The sequence below is a fragment of the Rhopilema esculentum genome, chromosome 16 (genome assembly GCF_057945365.1).
Source record: "Rhopilema esculentum isolate cy_ngs chromosome 16, ASM5794536v1, whole genome shotgun sequence".
Classification (NCBI taxonomy): Eukaryota; Metazoa; Cnidaria; class Scyphozoa; order Rhizostomeae; family Rhizostomatidae; genus Rhopilema; species Rhopilema esculentum.
In genome coordinates, this window is record NC_142830.1 from 6,918,885 (window position 1) to 6,940,941 (window position 22,057).

A 22,057-nucleotide genomic window follows, 5' to 3' on the forward strand; every position below is an offset into this window, starting at 1 on the left:
TAAGCCCCCACCTTGTGAAGTGGAACGTTTTTGTTTTACCATTGTTTTGCCGTTTTTCTTGGCATTTTGCCCCCGCTGCCCTCTTTGAGTGCAGGCATCCCTGGGTAGATTCTTTTTCGAACCATTTGGAGAGAATGCCTTCATAGACCCAGCCAGGCTATTCCACAACTTTTATGGATTTTCCCAAAATGATAATAATGAGAAGAAAACGTTCAACATACCTAGAAAACACAACATAAACATATTATATTCTGTCGAAAAATTAATAAAGGCTTCATTCGAAAGAACACACCGATTGAAAAATGAAAGTATTCAAGGAGGGGGAAGTACTATATGGGCCCTGGACCTGAGTTGAAGAGCTAGGGAACTGAGCTGTTATTAATGGTGGAATTCAACAAATTATACTTTTGCTACTGTTTTTAACATCATTATGTGCAAGAGACCCCCTTGTTATTTGATTGCACTACACCACTGAAGTGGCGCTTACTGCATGAAGTGGAAGCATTCCTTGAATGACTGCCTCAGTTTCAGAGCGAGGCAGGATGACTAAAGTGAGTTTCTGGCCGGAAAAACAGAGGAAAGAGTAGCAAAAACAGAGTAAGTTATTGGATGATGAAGTGCCGAGATAAAAGTAAGTTAAAAGAACTGATTTTGAGTAATAAGTATCTTATCTTCTCCCGTGTTATTGTGTAAGCCATGTCTTGATGTATGATGATATATTACGTTAGAGACCCGCCAAGTCCAGAATTCTATTGGCGTCGTTAATTATTGTACAACCCAGGTAAGGCAGACATGTTAGCTATTGTCTTTATAAAATATTCATTTTATAAATTTCAAAGTAAAATTACGAATTACAACTGCTATTTTTTCCTTGAAAATTTGATTGTAATTATTACTGGCATACAGCTTTTTAGTTTTACTGCATTTCTCAGTTAACTTTTTCAATGTAATTAATAGCAACGGCATATTGTAAGTTATTTAGTTAAAGTTGCTTAAAGTCACACAGTTACCTTAAGTAACTGCCGTTATGTTAAAAAAGCGTGTGAGTCTTGAGTTTTTCCAGCTTAAATGAAAGCTGAAAGTCGGCACCTCATCAGAAACTAAACGAACACATGATGTTTTTGAGTGGACACATAAAGGAAATACATTTTAATGTCATTGCAATATTTAAGAATGGCTTCCACACAGGAAGAATCTTTTAGAGCTCCTGCCTGGGTCAAAGGGACTTAAAACCTAATCATAGTGGAAAAAGAGCCTGATTCATTTTTTAACGTATATTTCTTGAACAACAGCCCTGTAAAGATATAAGAAAATTAAAATGGTAGTAAAAGGCTTTACCTTTCTCACTGGTATAAAGATGTTCATGCAAATTTCTGAGAAGTAGTATAAATTTTGATATAAAGACAGTTTGATACAAAGAAGATAATTCAATAATTTCATTCTAAGATGTATATATGTTTATACCTATCTGCTGGTAAGTAATGTGGGTGCTGTTGCATGACTGTAACTAAGAAAAAATACTATTTTATTCTTCTGTGAACTTTGGCAAGTCTAAGTACATGCAACCATGTAGTTGGAAATATATTTTGATATTCTTCTAGTATTTCAAACTCATGTCAAACTGTCACGAGGCTATGTTAAAACAATTAGTTTGTGACTTTGACCAAAACAATAATAAATCTTGTTCAGAGGCTCAGTATGCTCTTTTTATAAAGATATCAAGGCTTGATTTGCCAAAAGGGTGTAGTATTATTGGCTTTCTACCTTTAAAGGCACACTGTTGTATTGCTAGTTTTGTCTTGCTTTATGTCTTGCTTTATGCGTTATTTTTGATGTAAAGCCAAACTGGGTAAGAGTGATGCATTGTTATGTTTTGGTACTCCAATACAATTGTTTCGACCAGTAATCAATGCAACAGTGTCCCTTTAACCAAAAGCTAGATAAATTTGTCTGTTAATACACTATCTTGGGGGTTGTTGTAAAAATGCTTTTATTCCATTAACAATCGAAGCAAGCTTTTATACAATTCAATGTTACTGGTTTATAGTTGTGAGGAAAATTTTTTATTTAGTCTAGATGACCAATAAATTAAAATTTGCAGTCTAAGTGGCCTATTTTAAATATAAGTAATAGTAAAAACCTGACAAGAAGGACCATGTCTTCTGAATATCACTGTCTCATTTTCTCAAATTCATACAGCGATTTCAAGTGATTTTTAACATATTTTGCCAGGCCAATAACAGCTTTCTGAGTCAGGCCAACAATTATGCTAATGCAGGCACGTGGATAAGGAGGGGCTGTGGGGGCTATCTTGGAAAAAATGCAATAATTTTACCAATGCATCACCAGTCAAACCACTTTTTATTTGGTTTAATCCCCCCCTCCACTTTTTTAGACCCTTCACTTTTCTCAACGCTCTGTGGAGCCTGTTATGTCTCTATTTTCATTTGTCAAGGAGTTTGATTGTTAAGGTTTGCGCTGCTTGAGGGTTTGACTTTGGTTGCAAACAAGAAGCCTGGTTGATGTGAAGTAGAAAGATGTCACTATTGAAATAGTTATGATTTTAATCCCAACCACATCTTAATTCAAATAAACCATCAGTTTGTCTCTCTTGGCAACAGGACTAAGTTCAGTCCTCTTAGATCATCTTTTGAACTGTTTGTTCATTTTGAATAAAAAAGCTCACCAAGTTGAGAACTGGAAAAATTGGAAATATTACATTATGTTGTGAAGGGACAAATATGCTATTGTACTGTCCAGACCACTGTTAGTGTGGCTTGTAAATCTTTGTAATAAGTAATCAACACAAAATATTTGACATCAAACCCAAGCGTGATATAAAAATATTGGTTAGAGCAATAGGACCTGCAGAGATGTAGCCAGGAGGCAATGGGGCAAAATAATTAACTAAGATGTATTTCAAAAAGAAAGCTTGACAATGCAAAAATTTACTCTAAACTTTTTCAATCTTCAACTGTTAGACTTAATTATTTCTTTGACTTCGTAATTTTACTTGTTATATCAATGGACTGAAGTTAAACGAAATTGTTTTACTTCACAGCAGCAATCGTGAATGCGATTATTCAAAGGACACTAAAATCATAAATATAGCTTTGAATAGTACCATTTTTATGTCAAGGTTTTGAGTGTTTGTGAATTTGAAAGGCACGCTGCTGTTTGAATATCTTTACAATCGATCGGCTACATAGAATAGAAAATCTCAAAAATAAACTTTATAAGCTGTGTAGAAAGCTTTTTAAACCTATTGACATTGTGTTTGAATTTATTTTCTCGTAAAAGTTAAATGTACATTTATATTTATTGAACTTTGTTTGAATTAATTGGTCCCCATGTTTGCCTATTTGACTGAAAAGACGTCCTTTTGCGGTCTCTGTGTTCTTGTTGATTTGCGGCCCTGTTACCAGATTCGGTGCAGCACGCTACACCAACACTCGAAATAAGTCTTTGGTTTTTTAGGTAAATGGACTGTGTCACAAGATCTCGCACTTCTGTCTTCTTCAGCTTACCGTATAATTCAGTTGTTCTGTTTTCGTAACCAGTAATTGACATTTTGTTTTAATCTGGATTATATGAATCGATTCTTATTTTAGGCGATTCGCCGTAAACCACAGTCGCAATTCTTCTTCAGTTCAAACTAGATGAGAATGCCGGTTTCCCAGCTCAAATCTGGTTTCACAAATATCAAGCTCAGATGTAAGTCAATTACGCGACGCTTTCAATCATTATTTTCAATCGTATTGCAGCTTCAATTTTTTCACTCACAGTTTTCTGCCGGCACTAGTTCGATGGTACCTTTGAGTATGTATATACAATGTACACAGTCACTCATTCATAAAATGGCTTTTATAGCAAGCTGAATGTTAGGGATCCAGATACTTATTTACCGATAATATTTCTTTTCATACTGCATATCTTTCATTAAGTCAGTCATTTTTATGCCTAATGTATAAAAGTTTAAACTTAAACAAAGTTAGGTAATTATGCGATAGAGCCTGTCGTTTAGGGCGAATTTTAAAGTTCATTTCTCGAAGTGGACTCACTCACTGTGCTCTATTACCCTATATTTTTGATGGTCACAGGTGGAATTTTGATGCGTAAGGTAAGCCTGGGCCCGTTTTGGTAAGCCGTGACCTTCTTTGATTCAACGTATGAAATTGTCCTTCTTTTCTGTACGCGTAAAGTTTGCGTAGACCCAAAAGATTCTTGTTTCTGTTATCAACTAGGCTAATAAGTTTTTGCTATTCTAGTATTGCCTAGTTTGCACCTTTGTCGTATTTCAATGCAATGTAACATTGCTAAAACCAACCTATTTTTTAAAGGAGACCAGCTTATTGTTAAGATATTTTCTTCTTACTTTTTGAGTCTTTTGTTCAGTTCTTTATTGTATCTTCAAAAATTTTACCTTCATCCAAGGATTCTGTTGCTTTAAAACCATAAAGATCCTATTGAAGCAATAAGGAATTACGCCGTAGGTATTTTTTCATGAAAATAAGATGCCAAGAAACCCATTTCCAGCTTTGTCTACCCACAAAGTCTTATCAAAACAAATCCTGACGGAAAATGGCAGCATTCGGAGTATTCTGCTTGCTTTCGTCAATTGGCGGAATTTTGACAGAAAGCTATAAGTCAATCTTGTTTACCAGAACCAAGGGTTGCATGAATTGCGGTCGATTTGTATATATATTGAACAACGCTGCTTTTGTCGGCCTTTCCGTCATCCCCTTTCTTCATTCTTACTCACCCTGTTTGTAATCTGGATTGAGAAATCAAGCTGGCTTTTGTTCAGAACCACTTTAAAACATCAATATTGTCTGAAGTTGGAAGTCATAGTTGGTTGTTTGGTTGGAACAATCTGCCCAGTCACCAAATAGCTTCCATTTCAGGTTACTATTAGTGGTGATCTTTTCTTTTGCAACAGATTTCATACAAATAGCTGCTCGTGTCAAATCTTCACAAATTAAGATGTTTAGCAGGGTGAAGTGTTATAACACTGTGGCTATAAAGAACAAGGGGGTAAAAACATACCTTTCCTGAAAAAATGATAGCAAAAGTAGAAATTGACGACTGATCAGTATAAACAACTGGGATTAACATCAGCCTCGCCCTTTCCTGAGCCTCCTTGAGCCCCTAGCACTTAACCCCATAATTATGGCATGAAAATTATGAAACATTATTAGATAATTAGATATTCCCGTCAGCTGTTAGCATTCTAAGGTTTTTGCATTATGTCTATCATTCAGAAGTATAATATGCTTCGTATTGCTTTAACCTTATTTGAAATTGATTAATTGTTGTATAGCTGTTTCAACACTTTATCGAACCGGAGATTTGAATCCAGAGAAATTTTAATGTTTCAAGGCGGTGATAAGTTTCTTAGTGGACGTCATTTTCAGCTTAAGTTACACTTGAAAGATTGTTTGATATATAATAGCTTGATAATTCTACACGTGTAACCAACTCCACTAGAAGCTTTTTTAACCAAAAAGTCAAATCTGTTTATTTTGAATAAAGTAACGCCCAGACACGCAAGTAGGGCAAGGGGAGCAAAGCGCCAAGAAAAGGACAAAACAATAAGAGAATAATAAACATTGCTAAATTTTGAAGTGGCAAGGGGGTGCCTCCGTGCTCCTGTTTCCATGGTTACGCCAAAACTTCATTACGGAAGAAGAGCTGAAATTTGCAAGAGACAAGAATATCAAAAGGATTGTAACATTCTTATGTCATGCCTAGTGCCGCTTTGACGAGTTTATGGCTGTTTATACTTGATATGATGTCTGTGCTGTTGTGTTACTGAAAGCTTTTCCTATTGGTGTCGTAGCCAAGCGTTGACAACGTAAGCTATGTGTAATTGCTTAGACTGCCTGTTGTCAAAATGTTTTTCTTTCTGAATTGGTTTTCTTCAGCCACCTTGTAAAAATGCACCTGTTCTTTTCGTCAATGTTTGTCATTTGTCTTTCTTAAATTCTGCTGTCTTCAGTAATCAATATTCGTTTTTAATTGCGAGCAAAATAGATGTCAAATATAGTCTTACCTGGAGGTTTGCTTGTTTAACGAGTGCCTTTAAAAATTTGTGATCAACTTTTAAACTTGCGTTCAATTTGGAAGTGACGTCTTGGTGCTGCTGTCGTAAGGAGCTAGGTCCTTTTCTCAAACTATGGTTATCAGTCTAGAAAATTTGTGTCTGAATGTAAACATTGATTTGGTGTCCGTGGTTTTAGTGTTGCATAATTGTGCCAGTTTTCGTTTTCACGATATATAGATGTCTACCAGTCGGTTTCACCAAAAATCTGAATGCCTTTTTCTCATATTACTTTTTTATGTACATTTTTCAGAGTCCTTTCTTAGATACATGCTAGCTAGGCAGTTTCTTGTGAAAACAATAGGATCATCTTCTGACCAAAGATGGTCATTGTGGAATTAGAGAGTAGTTTTTTTCGACTTAGTTTGTGAAGATCCCAACTGTTGGTGTCTTCCTGAACATCTCTATGGCTTTGTGTTTTGTTCGTTTTCTTGTGTCGCCTCTGCTTGAAGAATGTTTTGAGGCAATAAACTGTATCAGCAAGTAAGCATTCAGTAATGACATTACAGTACAGCTAAACGTCCATCAGTATGCACATATGGACACCCGGACACCCCCAAAAAGGCAGTCAAAATCTTTTACAAAGTCTCCAAATGACGGAGAATATCTCTGTCCCTACCGGTATTCGCTATAAAGAGGTTCTGCTGTAGCTATCGTCCTATGTCATGAACTTCTCTATCTGATTCAGCAATTTTATTTAGGAATCACAAGACAACCGGCTGCTCAAAATTTTAATCATAGCGTGAATAATCTTCTTTCTTTATACCTCTTCTTAGTTTTCTAACCCCATCACAGTGTGCAAGTGTTGCATTTGCCATTCTTTCAAAATAGCAACCACAGTAGCATGTCATATTAGCTCGCTGTATGGAAATACTTGTCCCATTTACTTGAATGCTTTTCTGAAACCCCCAGTGATCAAAATTGACGCTCCTTTTTTCTCTAGACCTCTTACGGTGAACTAGATTTTTGATACTCGTTCTTGTTATATATTAAACTTTTGGATTCCTAAGCATACATTTGACGCATTTTTTTAATCGAGGCAATGATTGTATGTAAAAAGGTTTTTTCGACATTTTACAGGAACAAAATTTGAACGAGGCTTTTAGTTGTTCACCTATGAAATTTTCTAGCGCTTTTTGAATGGTCTTAGCGAACGCTGTCCGTAAATAATTACTGCATTTGTCGCCAGTGGCTGGCAATTAGAGGCCAACCTTGCGCCTTTAACACGTGCTCCGTAAAAGTGACCGGCAGCTGCCACTTTAACATAGCACTAAAGCGATTGTATTGTTTGCTCAAGCACTAGAACTTGGTTTGAGGTAGAAGATCATAAAACCATTATTCAAACGAGTTCTACGGCTTCTGTGGCGCTTGCGGAATCACGTTGATTCTTGATATAGCTGAATATTTTAAAGTGGAGCGCATGTAAGTCACTACAATATTAGTCTGTCTATTTTGGTACAACCTGACCTGTTTATTGCAAGACTTAGCGTGATCTAGTACAATTTGTAGTTGTAGCGGGAATCACATACTGTGTACTGTTACATGCCATTCAATAACACATAATTGATTCAGCATTTGTCAGAATCATCAGAGTAGGAGCTTCAGTAGTCTTTCTACTTGCACTTATTACAGACTATACTAGAAATAGCTCTTGCTAGTACTGCCCGCAAACAATTAGTTCCTTGATAATGATTGTTTTGAAAATGTAGGTCAGGATATTCGAAGAAGACACCATCTTGGGTTTTCACAATTCTATAAAAACAGCTGCTCTAGTTGAAGCTAAACTATTCTTTTTATCAAGAATTTTTGGTTTTCAGTTTGCCTTTGATTTAAGTCCAACGCCCTTTTGAAAATCATGAAGTTTTTCGAGGGTTTGACATTTATTTTTCGATAATCACGACCTATATTATGTGCCCTATCTTGTAGACACAGAAATTACTGCGCCAAAAATTTTATTTGTAAGTTCAGTAAAGGTTGGTTAACCCTTAAGCTTAAATTTAAATATCCATTATTGTTTATTCAAAGTCATTTTACATCGTTTTGAGTAATGGTTGATCTTTCAAAATGCTGGTTTACAAAAGCTACATAGTTCCGCTTTGAGTTGCCACTAGCTGTGTATATAATTTTTCAGGCCTGTTGAACCTAGCACAAACACATAGTTTTGTTCACATTACCAACCCCTTCACCACATCCACAAATTCGCTAATACTCCGTTTTTAGTGGAATGATTATTGTTTGATCCACTTTCTTCCCGTGTAAAAAGAAATATAATGTTTTTCTATGATAGCCAATAACGAAGATTAATTGACCGCTAAGTACCCAAAGGAAGGATAAACCACGAAACAACGTACTATATCGGTGAATGATGCAAACAATTCCACAACGATCCTCATCTACGTCTTGTAACTTACGTTTTATTGTTAAAAAACGTTTCATGGATGGAATCCTCAACGATTAGAAAGGGGACTTTTCTGTTGTTAAAAGTAAACCACAATAAAAGTGGTTTTGCCTATAGCATAAAAGCAACAACAATATTTTCATTTTATAATAACATTGATAAAAGAACCATTTTCATCACTTTTCTTTCTCTTGTTAAGAAACCCTCTGGCTTTACAGTCACGGTGTATGAAAAATATATGTTCCTCTCTGGTTGGCTGAAATAAATACCGTTCTACAGGCACTAGTAGCTCCTCTTGTCGGCCATCACATTGCTTGCAAGATATAAAAATTCATTCCTTGCAAATAGTCCTTGAATCTGTATTTTTTTGTCTCAACATATTTACATTCTTTATAACAAAACCAAACATCACATGCTGGATATTTGTTTTTTTATCGTTCGAAGCGAAAAGTCTTCTCAGTTGCTTCTTACAAGAATCGTTAGTGTACACTTCACTTTGCTCCTCAGGAGTGGTTTTAGCTATTGCTAAAAGAGTTGATTGATGACGTAACTGTTTCCCAGTCTCCTTCGTCTTTATCATGGTGTTGAACACTTAGAGATAATAGATTATCCTATATCTGTGGTTCGAACAGAACGTTAAGTAACTCACTCGCCAATCCCCTTAATGATCAATATGTAAGTTGCGTGCCTTCACAATTAATTCGTAGGAATGCTTCATCCCATTTGTTATAAAACCCATGAGGTAGTCCCCACCACGCTATTATCTTGCCCTGCAACCAGTTGTTCTATGCTATTAAGATCGACGTGATTTTATAATCTGCTCAATTCAAGATGTGACTTATTTATGAACTGTTTGCTGGACGTTGCATATGCAAGGCATCCAGGCTGAACCGGTGAAACCATAAAGGAATGGGCGTTGTTTCAAACACAATGCGCATTATCTACTCTGCGTGGCTTATCATACCAATAAACTGCTGTTGTATGTTATTGCCTTTTTGTCAGCTCCAACTTGCGAGCAACTTATGAGGATCCGCTATTTTTGAGAGCTTTGTAAGGTAAGCGCCAAAGTTTTCTTTCTCCGTTTTACTGTGAAGTTTCCTTCGTAGTATGGGAAGGCCTTGTAGAAGCTTTTTGCCAAATTTAGTCAAGTTGTCCAAGCTTAATAACTGTATGAGCTGTTGGCCCTATGTTGTTACAGCTAGACAAAGGAAGTAAAATATTCAAATAAAATAGGAAGTTTGGTCCTATTTTACTTCCTTAAAAGTTTTTTTTTATATGTCAATTCCATGCTTTATTTGAATGGTATATAGTGTGCTCGAAAGCTCTTTAAAATCTAAACGAGCCTGTTCCTCGAATATACATCCTTAAAAATAAATGCAGTTTATTCCATACCTCTTGTAGCCTATGATCATATGAAAGTTTTGATGAAATATTTTAGAAACTCTTACCAGTTACTGGACGAGATAGGATCACGTATATATTCGCTGAAGAGGCCTTACCATACAACATGCAATATTTCCTTGAAAATTAGCGCTCTCTCCTCTAAATTTCCGGGTCTCCATCTTCTTATGCCGAGAGTTCATTTCTACCAGAAGTCATTTAGGGACGGGACGTACGCCATTTTGGTTCTAAGTTTTAAAGCATCGGTGAAGTTTGCATTCCAGAAAATTTTCTTATCGGGTAACAACAATCGGTGATGATACTCCCAGTGATACTTGAATTGGTGATCCTGCTGCCAGTAGAAATCTTAGACGACTTCCGCCAGGAAAATTATTTCTAGATTTGAGAACGTTGTATGTTATCATTTTTATCCCTTTCGATTCGACTGATAAAATGTTTATTCTGCATAGAAACAGTGGAACACAATAACGACCACAATGTGATCCTTTGTAATGATGTTGCAATATTTTAGCATTTGTCGCGGTGGTTCGTACTAGAAACAACTACTCAAAATTAGCAACTAGCATCCTTTATATCTTGTTTTAAACCAAAATGAGGAGCCAGTGGTTTACTATCAATTTCTTGAGGCTTTTTGGGATCAGTTTTAGAAGCTGAAGAATTTCAAATGTATCTTGTTCTCCTTCCTATGACATGTCGATCTTTTTATTGTTGAATTATCTATAGGAAATGCGAAAATTGAAGCTAAAAGAAATTGAGATAATCGAGATGCATAAAACGCGTTCTAGTCTATGTAAAAGCAGGGCGCAAGGAAGCGAACCAACGTATAAAAGGGTGTCTGGGCTTATTAGAAGTTGGAACCACTCTTTGGTTTGCATAGCTCGGCTCACTTAATTAATGGTTCATCGCGGACTTATTTTAGATGTTAGACTTAATTCATTGACAAAAGTGATGATAGTAGAGTACTTTAAACAGAGATGTGGTTAAGTTCGTTCTCTCCTACTCTTGCCATTTAATACAAGTTCTGACAAAGTTGTTTCTATTTTTAGGATTTCCCAAGCCTAACTATCAAGATGAAAAGTTTCGTGCTTCCTGTAAGCATGTCGTCGGCGCTGGCCGTCGTCTTAACGGTTTTGGCAATAGTGTTGTTTATGTTTTACCGAAAAAGACGATTGAGCAAGTCCATGACTGAAGTGCTTGAGCCGATGACGCGGGCGACGAGCGGCAACGGCAGTTTCAAACGCAGCAGCTCTAAAAGAAGTCGCAAGAACAACGCTGTTGCTGAAAAACAGGTTTGTGACCGACTATGTCGCATTATTGATAAAGGCACAAGGAGCAGAATACATCTAGTGTCATCTTTCTTACAGAGCTTACCCCGACCTTAGTCGATCACTGATTCGTGTATTTCGTTCAACGAGCTCTCTTGAATGTATGACTGCGGTGCTAGGTAAGTTGCTGAGCTGGGATGCTAGGTATTACTCAATGGGGTTTAATGCTTTGAAAATAAAAGAGGGCCTTGCCAAATGTTTCTCAAAAAGCAATGCCAGGAAGTAGAAAGGGCTGCTGTTGGCATTAACACGGGTCTCAGCTCCCCTGAATGGCCCCAGGTCTACACCCTTTGGCAAAAGCTTTCTTTTTCAGTGGGTTTTGACGTTTTAAGTGCAAATGACACCCTAGCTGAGTTTTGCAATAAATATTGAAGCAAAATAATTTTTCTGCTTCGAATTAAAAGTCCAAGACAGGACATTTTTTCGCGATCAATAGACTGCTTCACTTGCTACTATTTCAATAAATTAAGATTTCGAAATCGACAATAATGATTATCTAAGTAAGAATTATAAAAGTGATTAAACATTGAATTGACATGACAAGGAAGAATATGTTTTGTCTCCTAATTATAGAATTTATGAAATTAACTCTTCCTGCCAGTTCACCTCCAATTATATATTGTTTTCCATTAATGAACCTGATTGGTTCAAATGTTCTGGTTAATTCTGTGAAAGCAGTTTAAGATATTTTTATTATTCTAATGTTTACAAACAATCACAAATTAAAAGGCAATTATTGCCATCAATATCGCAAGATAATGATGAACTTAATTGGTTCTGGTAATCTGTTTATAATAATTCATATTATTTTTCTTGCACAAAGACAAACAATGAAATTCAAAAGGTAATTATTTCCAAAGATGTCACAATCATTTAAGGGACTTTTTTGTTTTACTGATCTTATTAACTTAATTCCAATGGCAAACATTATAATTCACGTTTCTATTCCTCTACTCTTGATAAACAATGCCAAATCAAATACCTATTTTGTCCAAAAATAATTTTCAGAATCCGTTTTGATTTGAATGCTATTTATATATTGTTTTTCTTCTTTTTCGTTCATGCTTACATAAGCAGCTGTACTTTCTGAATCTCAAATTTAATTCCTACGTTTTGAAGAGCCAGCTCCAGGCTTGAAAGAGAAAGGTTGTGTATTCACGATACGGCGAGCTGCCCATATAGTGAACTTGCTGATAAACGAATTGAACTTTCCTCCTAAATTCTGCTCAACAATTCCTTTCTAAATAATCTCGATCTATCATATCCTCAGTTTAGCGATTTACGACATTACTTAACCCTTAAAATCTTGGATATAATGATCTTATTTTTTTTAGAAAAAGTTCCTCCTCGTAAGACCCTTTTTCCTCTGTCTTTCTCCTCGTAAGTTGTTTTTGAATGAAACACATCTTCCGTCCTCTGTACTTTTTCTTTATGGCTTTTCCCACTAGCTGCTACTGTATCTGACCAGGACAGCCTGACTCTGTTGTAATCTGTCTACCTCTCGTTGAAACACTTGAATAAAGGTGTTTGTGCCAGTAATTAGCTTTGAATGGGGTATCCACTTCGTCTAAACCAATCAAGATACAAGTAGCTTGGCCTAAGTCAATCAAATCACAAGCCGGCTTAATTCATGTCAGCATAAGCAGTTTTAACAATCATGAGTGCAGCTGTTATCTATGTAGACACACCTTAAACCTTAAACCTTAAAACTTTTTCTCTCCCTCTCATTTCTATCCCATGATAATCCACCTTCAATAGCAGCCCAAGTCATCTGATTTAAGTTCCTACAATAAAATTAAAATAATATCATTCCCCATTTGAAGGGTTTTCATTCTAATTTTTCACTCTGTCGACAAAACTTTTTATTTTTTTACTAACTACTGTATATAGAGAACGATACTGAAATATGGCTGCCCTACGGTGGTGAGCAGGCACCTGCAGTCACACATTGCACCAGCTTCCTCTGTTCTTTCCTGAGGAATCTTTGTACCGTATCTTTATTATTTTCAATATTTCTTTGGTTATAGTATAATCAATTATTTGCTATCGCGGCAAGTTATCTACACATGATTGTGTTTTTCATTAGCGTTTCCTATTTATGTACGCTTCTATCTGCGGTCTTCTAAAGATTTGCATTGTCCATACTTCCTCTAAAAACATGGCACGAATCTCAGTTACTCTGTTATACCAAGCTTTGTTTTTGTTTTCTGCCCGCATAAACATGCACTTAATCCCATTCTTAAAGAGTGTAGGCGGTCTGATGATGCTTTGAAACAATGTCTCTGCTTCTGCTCCCTATTTGTTTTTCTCCCGTTTTTCTCTGATTCATGGTCGCCTGACTAGCGACGGAATACACATTAGCCGCCCAATTGAATCTGGCTGCCGACCTATAAAACTTGTGAACCCCTAGCAAAATACTTTTTACAAGGAATTTGATGATGATTCATTAAAAATATATGAAAATCCTATATTTTTAAGATAGAATCACCCCCTGTTGCCGGTAAAAGTTCTCTCTGAATCGGAAAGCACGCGTTTCTCTCTTTGTTTCCCGTTTGCTGGAGAAGTTTTATGAGTTGTATAAAACAAAATCTACTTTTGTTTCACCCTATATTTATTTGATATTTTAACCTATTTCTTTCTTACCTTGATTCTTTTATTCCAAGAATCTTATCTTTTCTGGCGTCAGATATCTTTACTTGAGAACTAAGATCCTTTAATTTTTTGTTTACTAACTTTAATGTTTGCTAATGATGACGTCATTTAGAGAAATCTATTCCGTTACTTTGTTGCCCGTTTGAAGAAGGTTTCGCTTATATATGAATATTTTGCAAAATGTGTACCTGCCAATTTTAGGTTCCGATTTTGCAAGACTCTCAATTCTGGGTACCTGAAGTGTACTCATCAATTATACAACCAAACCAAACCCCGCCGAGAAAAGTGAGCAGAATGCAGTCGACCCTAGACCGTGAGATTTATTCAAGGACCCAAGATACCTCCTACCTACAGGCAGCAGAAACTGATGTAAGTAGTTATTGATTTAACAGGCTTGAAGAACCTTTCATCTATACTGCAGCGTGAAGAAACTGTCATTTTCAAGGGGCAGTTTACTCTTGTGAATAGCGTACGGGACTCCAATGAAACCAAATAATTCCCAGGGATTTTCAGATGAAAAAGTAGGATTTCCACCAAAGGTGTACGATATTTTTTGAAGTATTTTGCCTCTTAGCCATTTTCTCTTATGAGTAGCTGTTTTTTTCTCAGTACAGAAACTTTTCTTAGTCCCTTTGTCTCTGTACTTTTCATAGTCCCTTGACATTGTGATCCAGGTGATTATCTATGATATATCATGATTCGTTCCTATCAAATGAGAAGTATTACAAACATTTCTTTCAGACGAATCTCATTCAGCATTAGCTTCTCCTTCCTGCAGTCTATCACAGTTTCTATCCCTAAGTTACGATTTGTAAAACTTTTTTCGTTCTCTCGTATAATGTCTTTATACTGTCGACCCCGACGATATTCAAAACAGGCGTTGTTTTAAACGATGGTAGTATATATGTATTTTTATATCCAGTTTTATTTAATTGTTTGTCTTTATAGTTTTGTATATGGGTATCTGTTGGTTTGCCTGTTATTGGAGTGACTATGGCAGGACATTATTGTTTGAAAAAGATTTAATGCAGAACTAATTCAAGAGGCAATTTTATTTTTTTCAAACAGAGAACAAACTAAATTTTAGCAAGTTAGTAAATTTCAAACATGTTAGATTTTGTGTACATTGCTTTTGCAATCAAGATGGACATATTTTAAGCAACCAGAGTATTTTTCCATATGTTTCTGACATTGCCAAAGGGGGCTTTATTTCGTCATAATAAGTTCTTTTACTGCCTATCATGTGTATCTCAAATTAATAATATGAGGTCTTCTTAATTTTCAACCAGTTGCTATACTGAGATTATTTGCATCCTCTTTGAAAAGTAGAAAAAGACACAAAAACCTATTTCCAATACTGATTATTCCACATGCTATGCTCCTCAAAATCCATTCAAAACTTGTTTTTCAATATTATCTTATTTTTATCCTTCTTTTTGTCTAGTAACAGCATCCTCTTACATAGTTATTCCATGGTTGCTAAGGATTTTCTCGTTTATAATCGTTTGGAAGGATTTCTCTTTGGGATTTTTCTCTTGCTTATTTAAAGTCCCTGTGCTCCTTTTATAAGCCATTTTCATCAACAACGTTGGGAATTTGAGTTCCTTTGATCCCCCGTGTTATGGTAAATCTGCGTTTTAGTGCCGTAATGTATTGTTCAGTTGCATTTAGAATTAACCAAACTGCGTTATTCTAAGATTTAATTATTCAGAAGAAGACTATTTAATCTTCTTCTCTTTCTCCAAATGTCATTGATAGAGTTAATCAATTGAATGCTAGGCCAATTATATTGAAAAAGTAGACTGTCTTGGCTGCTCTACTCCCATCCAACATGTACCGCTTCTCTAAAGTAACTGCACTCAAGAAAACGCAAAGTGCACATTGCCTTTTGTTATTGATAAGGTTTTACTTCTAATAAGTTACTGAAAGGAGATAATTCACTACCAATTTGGCACTGTATCTAACGATACCAGTTTTCGATCTCTAAGAAAATCCAGGACAGCCCTCCTTGTGCTAGATCACTAGGCCAAGCAAACTTGCTTTTATTTTTGATATGGTTTGCACCAAGCTTGGCTGTTTTTCCATAAAAGATGTGACAACTAAAACTTTTCTATTCCAATCTGTGTAGTATTTTTTTAATTGAACAAATTTCTTTTCTCTTAAGATAATTGTATGGCATTTTATGCAAAGAGATTGGCCTTATCAGTTCCCCCGTAAATGAGAATTTGCTAGAAGATTTATATAATGTTAAATTAACCTTTATTCACTTTTTGCAGGTGTTCGAGAGTGAGTCGACTGGAAGACGGCGATCAAGTCTGCAGAATCGTTATACAGGGATCCAAAAAGCGAGACTGATGAGTGATGACTATCGTGGGATGTTGAACTTTTCTCTGCAATATCGACAGGACAGGTATGCTGCGAATTACTGGTATTCGTAATTAAGATAGGATTGATAATGAGATTTATAAGGATTGATCTTGATTGATAAGGATTCGAAAGGATTGATAAGGATTCGTAAGGATTCGTAAGGATTGATCGTGACACGGGAGGGATTGGTAAGGATTGACATAGAAAGGATAGGCAAGGACCGATGGCTTTATACTCCAGTTCTGCTTCAAAGTTTGAAAGTATTTGTGACAACTTGTAATCTACGACAAGCAAACTTGACAGGTCAACGTGTTGTAAATCTCCTGAATCAATTTCTGACTCCTGAAAACGTTTCTCGTGTTATGGGTAAAAGATTTTATACAAAAACCGATCAATGACGCTGTTTCATAAAATTTCTTATCACGCAGTAAATATTTTTGCTGATCGTTTCAAACGCTGCCAAAACTAGACATAAGCATGCTACAAAACTACGGTATTTTGACGGTTTGCTTTCAAACATATAAACTCGTAGATAATTTAATTCTTTATGGCTAAGAATGATTAGGAATCCTCCTCGTGCTCTGGTTCATGATTTTGATCTTGTTCGTTCACGTTAAGCGTAAAATTACGCGTTAGATTGCCTTTATAAGTTATTTAAGGAACAGCGTGGATTCATCGTTATAAAAATTGCATACTTTTGTCTCAATATTATTTTAAACTATGATGTAATCATGTTCAATCGGATTATTCCAGGGCACTGTTAATGGTCACAGTGATCAAAGCTGAAAATCTGCCCCCGAGGAAAGATGGAGAATGCGTTGATCCGTTCGTTGATATTCAGCTGCTTCCATACTATAAAAGAAAGAATCACTCAGAAGTTCATCAAAAGACATTAAACCCTATATTTAACCAAATGTTTGAATTCGAGGTTCCACCGTATGAAATACGAGGCCAGCAAATTCAGTTTACAGTTTTGGATTTTAGTCAACAATTAAACCACAACACAATTGGTACTGTTTTATATGATGTAGGAAATTTGGACAGCGATGCTTTAAAAGCGTCTAAAGAATTCATTTTATGGCAGAGGATTGTCAAGGTAGGTAGAGTTGAATATTTTCTTTCTACTCTAATGAGCCTAAAATTAGCTTGCTTTCAATTTCTTCTTAAATTCTGCAGTTGTTTTTGTGGCCCTTGAATATATGCTTAGACAACTTTAAGCTATTATAAAGAATGAGGAAACTTCACTGGCAGAAACCGTGATTTGAAAGCTCTTTCTAGATCTGCGGAATGATTTTTGTTTTGACATTCTCCTGCTGCTACAAAAATGACAGTCTCCTTTTGTCTTGACAGAGGGTGTCTCCTCTTGCTACAAAAGATAATTGGCTATATAAATGATTGAGTTTTGCAAAATGTCTTATTTTCTTTTTACATTAAATTTGCTATCGCCATGCTTTCTGCATAAGAATTTCAACTGACTGTGGATATGGTGCAATTATAGGCTTTGATGGATTATTTTTTAGCCGGAGCAGCTTGAGAGAAAACTTGCCTTGAAAGTAACTTTATCGAAAGAAAAGGAAAAAAACATGGTGGATGATAACTCCATGCTTATATTGCTATCACTGACGTACTTGAAAGCTGCAGAGAAGCTGACTGTGACCATAAACAGAGCGCGAAATCTTCCTCTTGCTGACAGAAAAGGCAGGCTCGGTACGTTTCAACATTGTTCACCTTTCAATGTTGTTATGGTTATGATAGGGAGGGAAGGTGCATTTTTGATTCAATTATATGCATTTCATGTAGAATTCGCTTGCTTAGGTTTAGCCATCTAAAACTGCCATTCAAATTTGCTTTGAGTTGTAGCAAGATAAAAAGTTGCAATCAACTAAAAACTCCATCATAAGATTAGATGAAAAGTAAAGATACAGATTGAAGGTACCGGAGAATTTGTGATGAAAATCATCTTAAGTCAAGTGAGCAACACTGCTTACAAATTTCCATTCAACCCACAAATACAAATATTACAAATAGCCTCATTTATTTGAGATAAGAATTTCAAATTATTGGTGCTTACATATTATCTTATCCTACTTGTAGAAATGATGCAGAAAAACTGTATCAATTAAGCTTCTTCTCTGCATTCATTTTTGTTTGTCTTTAAATGTAGATCACCATTATGTTTCAATCTCGTTGCGAAGACAAGGCAAAAATCTCAAAAAGCAAAGGACATCAGTAGTTAAACACGATCCAAATCCAACGTTTGGCAAAAGCCTTGTGTTTGATGTATCGAACAGCGAAATTGAACTTTGCACCCTGGTTATCAAAGTCCGACACCACAGTGACATCAATAGAGACCGGACGTTTGCAATACTTTGTGTCGGTCATAATGCGCAGGGAAGCGAGGCTGCACATTGGAACGATATGGTCGAGCTTGGTGAGTGTGTTACGCGATGGCATCGCATGGTCCGGATAGAGCCTGCAGACAACAATGGTCACGAGTAATGTTGCTGGCCCAATTAAGAGTTATTTCGACTTGTGGAAACTGGGTTGGTCCGAATGCTGTTATAAAAGCTGTGAAGATGGCTGGTTGCGGAAAGAGGGATCCTTTCGTTGGCATTTCGGAAAGCCCGATCGTCCATTAAAAAATCTTGCATCAGTAGCAAACCGAAATTTTTGGTCTCTAGGTATTAGACTGGGTTCCTTCAACCAATGGTTGATTGCATTCTGAATGGAAGAAATTTAACTTATAGGCTTGACTTTACCAGTTGAAATTTTCTTGTTCAGTCACTCTAAAGAAAACCATTCACCGTTATATATGGATCTCCCGAACATCATTTGGTAAATATGCAAGCCAACTATTTGCTTATGTAAACTTTTCCTTATTGAAATTATTCGTGGCTTGATTCACTCTTTACATTAATTTGTAAACTCATTCATTGAAGGTAAGGATAGAATTCTCTATAATATACTAATTTACTCCTTCATCATTGTGAGAAGATTTTTAAACATTCCTTCCGCGGTATCTAGTATATAGAATTACATTTCTTTAAACTGAACATAGAGGTGGTACTGTCAACAGACTGTCCGAGTTAAAAAAGTCATGGTTGAGATTATTGAAGTACATTCACTTCTGCAGTCCGCTCTTGTTAGCTTGTAGAGGAACCTGGAATGACCTACACCCATGCTTGTACCTTTCTTAATTAACTGCCGGATAACACAATCAAGGCGTCACCATCCTGAACAAAAAATCCAAGAACTGGACATCCGTATAGAGTATGTACCCCCACCCATTTTTCCACCCTGTTAAGGGATAATTTTTTTAAAAAGAAGAAGTTGCGTATGTGATCCAATCAAGGGGAAGAGAAATGGTTGCAAAATAGCGCTCATTGATGCATGCTTCTTGAGAAAACATAGGCATGAATCACCCTCAATGGTCATGATATTGAAATTATGGGCCTAATTTGAAAATGGCTGGACTCAGTAATAACCAATATGAAGTAAATAACAACAATTACACCTTTTTATAGAAATAACGGAAATAAAAATAGTTGGGGGGGTGGGGGGGGTGGTTCGGCATATATGTAAAATGAAATTTGACATTCCAAAACATGAAAATTGAATGGTAGCATACTAAAACTCATTTCGAGGGCGTGCTTGGACTGACAGTGAGTAATATTGGATTGATCACGTTGATGTATTTTTGACTGTTGTAACGTGGCAAAGCGCACTCTTTGTCTTTTAATACAAAAATATATAAAATGCAAATCCTGAACCAAAGTGGCTCCGTTTGCTGACTTAGGGCCAATTGTCTGAATCAGAATATTTTAGTATTGTAAATACATTAATATACATTATTTTGCAATAATATTTATATATTCAATAAGAATTTTTTAAATTTGTTGCAGTTAGCATTTAGAGTAGGATTTAGAATGCCATAATTATTTCTATGTAATTATCATAATTAATAATATGATAATTATAATTTGCATAAATTATTACCAATGTATAATTATTACTTGAAATAATTGCCATTGAAGTTAGGTACCAGCTTCTTGCCAAACATGTCCATTTTTATCGTGTCTTATGTATCTTATTTGGTCCCCCTGCTAGCTCTTTCACTTCACGAAAGTGTATTCAGTTTGCACCAATTTCTCTCTACATTCATTTCCCGTTGTGAATTTTAAACCCTTTACATCTTGCTGACTTTATGTTCTTAATACGAGAGCCAATCCTGGTTCGAGAGCCAAACGAGAGCTTCAATGAGATTTGGAATCTGGTGCGCCAATATACCAGTCAACTTATCACCCCTAGTCAAGTTTATTAAAATGTCTTTTTGTGTATGCAACTGGGCTAGAACATTTTCTCAATGAGATAAACATTGACGGTAGCTACAAAAAATCCTATTAGGCATTCATCCCTTGATGCTTAAGGTGCGTGGGGCTAACACTCTAAGGTATAGGTAGTCATCTAATAATTTTTTATTATCTTCATTTTAATACAACAATGTATGCCATAAGTAATTGCATATTTTACATGCTGTATGCTTTGAAAAGATATTTTTTGTACGGGTAGCTAACAGTATTTCGCAATAGGACTCTTTATGGATTAGCTCACCCTGTTGATACCTTTCCCCTTTTCACAATGTTTCCTTAACCCAAGCCCTACCTCCTTCAAAATCTCTGCAAGAAAGTCGCGTGTTTCAGTGGTTGAAGAACCCGACTTCACCACGAAACCAATTCCCATAAAGTTATCAGGCACGAATGCATTTTGAGCATGAAAGGAATCTATGTTCCCTATTCATGATTGTTTTCCTCCAGATAGACAGTGTTTTGTTGTTTTTTTTAATTCTTTCTCCCCCTGGGACGGTCGAGAATTCTCCATTTCATGCACTTCGTTCTATTACAAATACGCGTTTTTAGTTATCCTCGCTTCCCAAGGCAATTCGCTGCTTTCTACTTTCTTCAAACGCACGTGAATTTCATGGTTATGCATGTATTTATACACCATGTACTTATGCTCAGTACAACCACTCGTTGAGTGTCGTTGCCGAAGATAGGCCATTTGGAAGGTGGATGAGGCAGAGGACTGTTTCCAGGTTATTCAGCGACATAATGCATCCCGCAACCTTTCTTAAGAATGCCTTCCACGTATAAAACGCTTCGGTAAGTGCAAAATTCAACTGCTGCCCGCGCACTTTTTTTATTTAAATGAATATGTTCGAAGAGAGACATTGATAAGCATTTTTTGATTGTGGGGGAGGAGCACAATCTCTTTTTTGGCATAGTGTGTGCTGTATGATATTGGCTATACTTCTGAAGGGTTCGTGTTAAGAAATTAATGCTACCTCCTGCTAAAATAGGTCCAAAGTAAAACATCCCTTTCAAATCGAATGTGGTGCGAAAGCTCATTGCCTTGTTATCATTATATTTGAACACGATCAGAATGTTCTTGAGCTAGGAATATTACTGGACCTGAATGAATTTGGTGACTGACTTGAATAGGAGAGCGAGCCTGATATCGATAGTGTTTTAGGGCTTTACCTCTGAAGTTTCTTAATTGAGTCCTTCCCATTCTGTTTAGGTGTTAAAATGGTCAGTTTCTGCGGCTTGCCATGCATTTTTTTGGGGCTGACAGCATCTGCTACTAGGGTGCCGTTACAACATCACAATCAACAGCCCGCTCCTCCTCGCTTACTTGACGCAAGATGCAGTTTCTCAAGAGTGACACAAAGTGACAAGTTTTATTATGGGTTATTTTTATTGCAAAAATATTATATTCGTCAATTAATTAATCAACATGTCACGAACTAATAATCAA

The 22,057-nt window shown here is 36.2% G+C and overlaps 1 protein-coding gene across 5 annotated transcripts; it reads left to right on the plus strand.

The window, feature by feature from the left end:
- Nucleotides 1-504: 504 nt before the first annotated feature.
- LOC135681991 (synaptotagmin-1) lies at nucleotides 505-20,300 on the plus strand. 5 transcript variants are annotated; one of them, XM_065196686.2, is made up of 8 exons: nucleotides 505-631; nucleotides 3,612-7,522; nucleotides 10,946-11,188; nucleotides 14,078-14,245; nucleotides 16,153-16,286; nucleotides 16,997-17,339; nucleotides 17,764-17,950; nucleotides 18,408-20,300. In XM_065196686.2, the coding sequence occupies exons 3-8, from the start codon at nucleotides 10,970-10,972 to the stop codon at nucleotides 18,740-18,742; spliced, it is 1,386 nt and encodes a 461-aa protein (XP_065052758.2). In that variant the 5' UTR covers nucleotides 505-631; nucleotides 3,612-7,522; nucleotides 10,946-10,969; the 3' UTR covers nucleotides 18,743-20,300. The 5 variants fall into 5 exon arrangements, with proteins under 5 accessions (XP_065052758.2, XP_065052755.2, XP_065052756.2 ...); XM_065196683.2 differs by having other exon boundaries at nucleotides 3,612-3,714; XM_065196684.2 differs by lacking the exon at nucleotides 505-631 and adding an exon at nucleotides 2,270-3,477 and having other exon boundaries at nucleotides 3,612-3,714.
- The last annotated feature ends 1,757 nt before the right edge of the window (nucleotides 20,301-22,057 follow it).